Source organism: Telopea speciosissima, chromosome 5 (genome assembly GCF_018873765.1).
Source record: "Telopea speciosissima isolate NSW1024214 ecotype Mountain lineage chromosome 5, Tspe_v1, whole genome shotgun sequence".
Taxonomy (NCBI): domain Eukaryota; kingdom Viridiplantae; phylum Streptophyta; class Magnoliopsida; order Proteales; family Proteaceae; genus Telopea; species Telopea speciosissima.
The window spans coordinates 12,808,205-12,817,360 of record NC_057920.1 but is presented as its reverse complement, the minus strand read 5'-3'; the positions used below and the strand labels follow the sequence as shown (position 1 = coordinate 12,817,360).

Below are 9,156 nucleotides of genomic sequence, written 5' to 3'. Positions count from 1 at the left end.
ATTTCAGTCGAAACCTTACAAAAGGCACCTTTGAGAGGGTTCCTTGTCCGAGCGGGGGTAAGGCGGTATTTTCGCCGTTCTATTGTGTCTGAGTTGCACGGGACAGTACGGGCAGGCGAAAGTAGAGGATCTCGTTCCTTTGAGAGTGAGTTAATTGTGTCTATGTAGCAATTGGACAGAAATGCTCGAACTGTGGCGCAATTAGTTCAATTTTTTTTCCATAAGAGAATGCTTTGAAATATTCCATTCTTGTAGCAGCCACTGCTACGGATGCTGCTCCTCTACAATTTTTCGCCCCATATTTAGGGTGTGTCATAGGGAATATTTTCGCGATAATGAAATATACGCATTAAAATTGAAAAAAAAAAAAAAAAGCAAATATTTATACAGATCTTTGTTTTTCTTTTATTATTATTAATTTTTTGCTATTTTAACTTAAAAAGAAGGAAACACTAGTTAATAATGAAGATCAAATTGCCTTATGGTTGATTTTAAAATGTTGAGAATCACCATTAATCGGAGGTGAACTTCAGCTTGACTGTTCCCTTTCCAACCATTTTTGAAGTCGAAAAATTGCTCATAAAGAAATTCATGCCAACCCCCACTAATTCGAAGGTCTGAAAGGCATTTTTGTTACTAGTTATGTGACACATGTGATTGGGTATTGGTTTGTTTCATATTCAATTGACTATTAGACTTTTCTTTAGGTTAAAAAAAAGCTTAGTCCAATCTTAAAATAGTAAATATTTTTGTTCAATAGATAATTAGTCTGTTTTTAGGTAAACCAATAAATAATTAGATACTAAACAAAAATTACAAAATGTAAACAATAAATTGTAAAACATAACTTACCACAGCATCAGGCCGGATCGGACTGGGCTTAGCCCAAGGCCTCAACCCTAACCCAGCCCAACCCTGACCTAGGGCCTAAAAATTTCGACCCTAACCCGCCCTCAGGGTTGAAAAATCCAACTCAGGCCCTATTCAGACTCGGGCGGGCTCGGGCCGACAGGGCCAAGCTTACACCCCTAAGTCGATTTCAATTCTGATTCCAATTGATTCGTACTTGATTTCAATGCTCTAGGCCAACCTCGGTCAATTTCGATTGATTCTAGCCAATTCTGGCTGAACCGGAATCAAAATCCAATTCCATGCCAATTCCACTTCCTTGAACCACAGTCGAGAAGAAAGGGGGAGCTTGTTAAATAAGGGAAGGCCCTCCAGGGCCACTCACATGAAATTCAGTCATCCTGTCGGTATTGTACGGTACTTGTACATGGACATGATCCACGCACTCTGATTTGAGGTATCAGTCTTGGCTCAATTATATGGATCGATTTGAACCGGTATTGGTACAAACTGATCCCGATACCTTATCAATCCCATATCGGTGGAATGATATGGATTAAGGAACCGATAAAACTATCAAAAAATCAATTTTTAAGAGAAATCAAGGACAAAACCATCCAATCTGAGCCGATCCATATCAATTTCATATCAATTTACCGTGCACTAAAACCCTGAGATCGAGTGAATAGAAAAATCTCAAACCGCCAGTCAAGGATGAATTGCTCAAATGCCCTGAACCTTCGCCCGTGAGAGTGAAAGTGAGAGAGAGAGAGAGAGAGACTAATTCACAAACACATGATGGCCCTTTCTCTGTCTCTGACTCTCTCTGTCCCGCCTGTCTCTTCCTACTTGGCTTAAAACTCCCTTCCTCTCACATGATGCACCTAACTGTAAAAGTGTTAAGTGTTGAACTCTTTTAAGTGCTGCAACCATTTTTCAAAACCCAGATAGAGATGCCCATATCATACACTACTAAAAGAAGAAGAGCAGGGAATTACAAACATTACCCCAGAAAAACCCTTAAACTAAACAAAGTAAGTTTTTACTTTATACACATTAGGCACACATTAAAGACTGAGAGAGATGTGAATTGTGAGGTCCCGCCTTACAAACTCTAGATGATCCAAGTTCATTGTTTAATGAAAAAGATCAATAGATAACATAAAATAGCATCACTTCCGATATCTTATGAGATCTTTAGCTAGGGCCCAAACCTCTCATTTGGTTCAATTTGGAGCACGTTTATAAATAAAAAAAAAAGGGAAAATGTTCTGTGTGCTGCAGCGCAGCCTGCACCCAGGCATATGAACAGTTTATGCAGGAGGACAGGGTGATCATTGTGCCCCACCCCATGTGCCTGGGCGCAGGCTGCGCTGCGGCATAGAGAACAACACCTCCCCAAAAAAAAAAAAAAATGGTTTTGAATATTGTATCGGTCATTATCGAGATCGATATCAATACTAGTATAGAACAACTTGCATCGGCCCATTTGAGATTAAAAAACTATTTTCTTTAAATTAAAATAAAAAAATCTTTTAATTGGTACAATCAAATCAATCGGTGTCGATAAATATGGTTATCAATCTCTTATGATACTAAGATCAATACCTAAAAATCAGATTAGGAGGCTCTAGAAGGGAAAAATATTCATATACATGGATGGGATTTTTTATTTCAGAGGGGTGCAATGGTATTACACAAGCCTATGTGCAAAGCTTGTTTTTCCTAATATTTTTCTTTGAAGTAGAGAAATTGATAGTACATAGATTAGGAGGGGAGAACAGGGAACACATGTATTTTAGGGATTTTGAAGTACTAAGAGAGAAAGAGAGGTGAAAAGTTTGCAATTTTGGAGGATTAGGAAAAAAGTTTGGCATATGGGAGTTTAAGTAAATATAAGGCACGTACAACAGAGAGAATAATTTGCATATGACTTTAAATTTTGAATGAACAATGTTTACCCTAATTTCATCAATGGAAAATCACACTAAAGAGAGAATGAGAGACGAATTCATCACCCATTTTTTGTTGGCAAAAGAGACTATCAATGTGAACCCCACAATTCATCATTATAGACTATGTTTGGATGCTAAGAAAAGAAAAATATGATAAGACGAAGAAAAAAAAAAATTTGATAACAAAATGATTGATTTATGTGTCAATCTCTCCACAAAATTCAAAATTTTTTTTGAATTTTCTCTTTTCTAGACATCCAAACATAACCATAAATGTGAAAGGGTATGAAATCAGATGGTGTCATAATATCTTTTCCCATTTTATTAAAAAAGAAAATTTTCCTCGACCCACGGAGGAGTACGGTTCACCCACTACATGTAGGGTCATTATTACTCTACCCATACTTATATGAAGTCGATAATATCCTCCCCACAGTTTCATCAGATCTCAATCAAAGACACACAAAGCCATGGGCAAGGGATTTAATAAAATCACCAATTCCCCATTGATGTTGACACAAACAGCTAATACATTTGTTTGTTTTTAAAATTTGGATATCAGACTTGTTTTCTCACTTACAAATGCTACTACCTAATATATATCTATATCTCTCAAAATTATTTCCCATATATACATATTAAGAATTGAATTAAGAATTGAATCACCCCTAAGTCACTTTACATTTATGAATTTCTATTTACAAAGCTTTTACTTAGCTCAGCTACTTATTAATTAATGTATGGAATCCATCTTCCACCCTCCATCCTTAACCCCCCAACTGCCATGTTAGTTAGAATAAAATAGATGAACAATCTGAGCATTAAGAGCCATTTAATGATTTAAATTTCAATATATATTCATCAGCTACAGTAATAAAATATTAACATATCCCTACAATTACAAGAACTTTTGAAACCCTAATTGGAATGAAAAGCAAAAAAAATAAAGAAGTTTATACAATTATGGAGAAGTAGAGAGAGATAAAGAGGGGAGAGAGAGAGAGAGAGAGAGAGAGAGAGAATTTCCCCTATTGATTAGGGTATTAAGGTAAAAACCTATTGACATCATCCTCTCTTGCCTTCAAACCGGACTCTGTGTTAACGCCGACGGCGGAGGTCGCCGGTAGGCCACCGCACTTCTGACACATGGCGACAACAAGAATCTGACGGCAGGAAGGACAGGAAGAGTGGGACCCAAGCCAAGTATCTATGCATCCAACATGGAAGGTGTGGCCACACTGCGGCAGCACTCGGATCTCATCTCCATCAACGAAATCGGTTAAGCAGATAGGGCAGTCGGCCAACTTTCCGTTGACATCGGCGTTGAAGGTGAGTTTGGGGAGTGACCGAAATATTTTCTTCTTTAACCCTTTATTCGCCGAAGCCCGAGGTTGTGACCGCCCAGTTCCGGCGGAGCTGTCCGAAGCTCGACGGAGCCACGCGCACCGAGCTACTGCTACTAGACCGACAACACAAATTAAGGCACAAAGGAGAGCCGCTAGAATGACCACGAAGTCGGAGTCCACGTTGACGGAGACCGGCGGTTCTGCTACCACCGCCGACGACGTCGACGATGAGGAGGAGGAATTGATGCCGGTTAGGTATCTTAACGGCATGGTTAGTCTCTCAGTACTCCAGACGAGGAAGAGGAAGACAGAGAGAGAGAGGTTGGGTCGGAGTGGGGCGATGGGAAGAGGGGAGAGGTTGGGGGTTTTATGAGTTTCTTAAAGTCTTCGTTTCACTGATTACGCATTTGCTGTCTGTTAAGTAGTCAGTAGTCTTTAATGGGGCTGGGGCTGGGACTGGCGCTGGTGCTGGGACTGTTTTTATAGGAAAAGTAGGTAATGGGATCGATATTTGGTCGCATGCTCTCTACACCAGCATCTGGGCAAATGGGGGAGCATGCCTGGGTATCCACCCGGGGCAGAGACAGGGGCAAGGGGCAGGGGCGCCATTTCACTACGTATTGTGAGAAGGCATAGGAGCACCACCAAGCAATGATTTTTCTTGAAAAATAATAATTACTCTATTTTTCAAGGGAGAATGTTCTATGTGCCGCAGCACAGTCTACGCCCAGGCACATGGGCAGCATGTGCAGGGGGCAGGGGGCAAGGGGCAAGGTGGTCATTGTGCCCACCCCCATGTGCCTGGGCGTTGGCTGCGTTGCAGCATAGAGAACAACGCCCCTTTTTTTAAGAGACAAAGAATGCCATCCAATCGTGCAACGCACACTACCCCTACGCCCAGACGCATGGGCATGTGAAATGACCACCGCACCCTTGGTCATTTCCATCTTTCCAAGAAGGTGTATCGGTCATTACGCGTACCCATGTGTCTGGGCGCAGGGGCGGTGTGCGTTGTGTGACCACTGCGTAATCAGGTGGCGTTCTCTTTCCCATTTATTTCTATTTTGTTTTAGGTAAAAGGGTTTATAGGTTGCTGCCATGGTTTAAAAACTAGGAATTAGATCGGTGGATTGACCAATTGAAATCAACGGTGTCACCTATCCTGATTATTGCTAATTCGACTAAACTAATTCATGCCAAGAAATCCTAGAATCTCTGAATTTTCTGATGAGGTCTAATTCTAGGGTTATTGGATTGATTCAATCCCCAATTCATGCCAACAAACTCTAGAATCCTGTTTTTTATGATATGAGGTCTGATTCTAGGGTTATTGGATTGATTGAATCATTGATTCCACATTTTGAGACATTGATTACCATTCATATAAATATCTTACACGTCAAACCAATAATAGGTAAAGAAACCGTATATTTGATCAGAAAAGAAATGGGAGAGACTATGAGAGAAAATACCTCCCTTTTCCCTTTATTTTATTATAAGAAGATTGTGATTATGGAGAAATCTACCCATCATAGTTAGCAAATAGAAAGAAAGATATAAATCTTTATTTTATTTAAAAAAACTAAGTAGTGAGGATGGTGCCATTTGGGTTGTTAGAACAGTTAACTTCAACCCAAAAAAAAAAAAAAAAAAAAACAAGATTTGAAAAGTACCAGGTGCTACTTATTTACCAAAGTACCCTCTATTCATTAGTTGCGTTTAAAAGTCAAATTCATGCTAATTTCATGGGTCCTCAACCAAAATCTTGCTTTGCTTTGTTAGTGGTGTTTTGTTGGATTCAAACTTGACTACAACATTAGATTTGGCCCTCATGGATTTGTTCATTGTATTTAGTTTAATAGGGGACACATCATAAGGAAATAAAAAATATTTGTAAAGAACACACCACTTATCATTTGAAGGTCATGGTAACTCAACTCCTTATTGTAGTCCACCATGATGTCATACTTAATTTTTCAAATGGAATCTTTGGATATACGGGGTAAGATCCATGTGATAGATAATTTTACATCCATCCTATTGATAAAATTTTCAATTTTAAATAAGCATAGGTAGATTACGGGACGCCATCCCCAAATTTTTTTAGAAAAAGGATGAAACGAATGAAGTTAAAAAGTGAGTATAAAGTTGTATAAAATCACAATAATATTCGAGAAAAGTGCCCTATGAGGTAAGGCATTCCGTAATTCTTACATCCTCTCACCTATGTAATTATGTGAGATGATGTAGGAAATTTATAAGGCTAAGAGAACACTTTCCATAATATTATTTCAAATCAATGGAATCTCTTTTTTAATTTTTTAGACTATTAATTTCTTAGAGGAAAAGATCCCCATGTTGTACGTTAATACGCTTAACGTACGTCCTCTCAAAGGTTTTTTTTATATTCACTTTCTCTGTCCTCCCTGACTACTATAGATCTTTTATTGACGATACCATCTCACGTACTATCATTAATGGTGTGGCATGCGAGCTTCCTCCTACGCCTGCAACGTGGGAACCCTCTCCAATTTCTTTTTATCTTGGACTTACACTTGAGACGATTTCCATTCTTTTTTAGGGTTCAAATTGGATGAATAACATGGGAAGAGGGCCTTCTAAGTATCATTATTGACTAAGTGAAATTCTTGTTTAAGAAAAAGTTATCTAGATTTTCTTGAACAACCAAGAACCTCAACTTCCATAACCAACAGGCCTAAAAAGGGGAATGGAACTAACCATCTCCAAGAACATAGCAGTGGAGCAAGGATTGAGAGGAGGAAAGAGTGGGATTTGAAAGGCTGAAATGGAACAAAACAAGTTAAAGTGGAAGAGGTTGGAAGGTGGTAGGAAATGGAAAGTTACCCATCAAGACAAAGGTCCTCACTTAGTATCATAATGTGGCATTATGCATACAAGATGTTTTTAATTAAAGGATGGTAAGATATTTTAACTTAAAAATGTTGAAATGCTTAAACACTTTTCTCTTCAAAAAGGGTGGGATCTAGTTTTGTAAAGTATGTTAATTCAAGTATTTAAAATCCTATTCTATGGGTACAAATGAAAGCCACCTAGCAGTGTTCATAATGGTTTTTGGTCCCCCACTAATGCTCTGTTTATTTCAATAGATAAATATTCTATATTTTTTCTAGAGAATTAATTATTTAAATTGTATTTCTGCTTCATATGAATTTTTCCCTTTTAAGATTTTACCTATTTTCAGAGGGGGGGGGAATTTGAAAAAAAAGAAAAAAAAAAAGAAATATACTTAAAATTTGTTTCCTATGATTTTTATTTCGAACAATCAGAGACATTATTGATTGTTGTATAATTGACTAAGATGCATTGTTCTATCTTGGGAGTAACATCCATAAAATTTCAAAGGGAAAAAGAAGTATGTGCTACCCTTGTACATATTCCTTTATATCATTCTCACATAAGAACAGTGGAGTCCACACTAATACTCTCTTTCTATTTCGACCATGAGGGCCTCATGTCGATGATACCATTTTCTAGTCTCCCATCGTTGTAGCGTGCATATGCCCTTGTAGGAAACCCTCCTCCAAATTTAAATTAGAAGTTTTTTTTTTTTTTTTTTCAAATTTGTGTGTTGCACTGGAAAACATTTTCCGTATATATTATTTGCAAAATAAAGAAGGACAAGAGGATCCACAACCAGTTCCAAATAGTAGTTTGGAGATGGGAATATGGACAACTAATCAATCACCTTGTAAGGATGACACATCAAACTCACACTAACAGACATTATGCAAATGTTTGGTTATCAAATCCCCCACTTAATGGATGTTCCCATTTCCCATCATCTCCTGCCCAAATTTTTTTTTATTATTATTATTTTTTTGTTATAACAGATTTCCATAAAATTCCTGCTTACAACACAGCCCCACAGGACAATAATGTAGGCTAGAAGAGTTATAGGTCACAAAAATAAGAAAAAAATATTGTTACAACCTTGTCTTGTTTTGTCCAATGCTATACTTTTGTTAATCATAACTTGTAAAGTAATGTATGCTCGAAGAAGGTCATAGGTTCGTCTCTCTTGTCTTCACCTTGTGCTTAGGTCGTGCACACAAGTGCTGTGAGTACAATACAAACACACCATTTTAGGTGTGATGAGAAGTGGAAACCGCAAATTAGATGCAACAAGGAGCTTAAATCACCTAATGCCTAAATGCCTAATAGGCTTGGATCTTGACTTCCTCCTTTTCCTTCTTCCAATACCCTTTTGAAATGTTGATTTTATAAAAAAATAAAAAATAAAAAGCTTTAAAATGATTCTCAGTGATCATCTTACATCAAAAGTTTCTAGTCCAAGTCAGATGCTGAGAATGAGCAAGGTCAGGCACCAATCTTTATTTTATTAGCTTTCTTGGAAGTGAGTGTGAACCCACACAATTAAGAAGGCCTTACATGTGAAGTTGTCTGAACTGTACCTAGTTGACCTACTCCACAACCCAAGTAAGTTTCACATTTGAAATAGGTCAGATCGGCTGAATTGTATCTCCTTTGAATTGGACCATCTCTCACACTAATTCTCCAGGACAAACTGGCCAGTTGGGTCTCAACCCTCAAGAATGTGAAATCAAGGTTGAATCCAAAAAAATTGGGTTGAATCAGCCAGCAACACCCCCCCCCACCTTAAAATTACCATTCAACATCAACCAGAGTTGGGATCAGCTGCAGCCAATTCCAATCCAAATTGCCAATTTGATCATGATTTCTCAAACGGTATCCAATACATAGAATTGGAATTGAATCAATCTTTATCGATTCCAATCCGATTGGTCCAAAAAAAAAACCCTTAAAATCGGCATTCAGGTCTAAAAACTCGACGATTCTAAGGTTTTGGACCAAGAATCTATTGTGTCAAATCAACTGAAATCGAAATCTGTCATGACTGATTCCAATTGAAATTAGGATTGGTCACATTGCTTTTGATCCAAATCAATCGATTCGACTGATAACCCTTTGTGGATTAATTCAAA

General features: G+C 37.9%; 1 protein-coding gene across 1 annotated transcript; it reads right to left on the bottom strand.

Annotated features, from left to right (window-relative positions):
- Positions 1–3,810: 3,810 nt before the first annotated feature.
- LOC122662793 (RING-H2 finger protein ATL8-like) lies at positions 3,811–4,759 on the bottom strand. Its single transcript, XM_043858508.1, has 2 exons — positions 4,711–4,759; positions 3,811–4,527 (listed from the first exon to the last, which is right to left on the bottom strand). The coding sequence occupies exons 1-2, from the start codon at positions 4,757–4,759 to the stop codon at positions 3,848–3,850; spliced, it is 729 nt and encodes a 242-aa protein (XP_043714443.1). The 3' UTR covers positions 3,811–3,847.
- Positions 4,760–9,156: the final 4,397 nt, after the last annotated feature.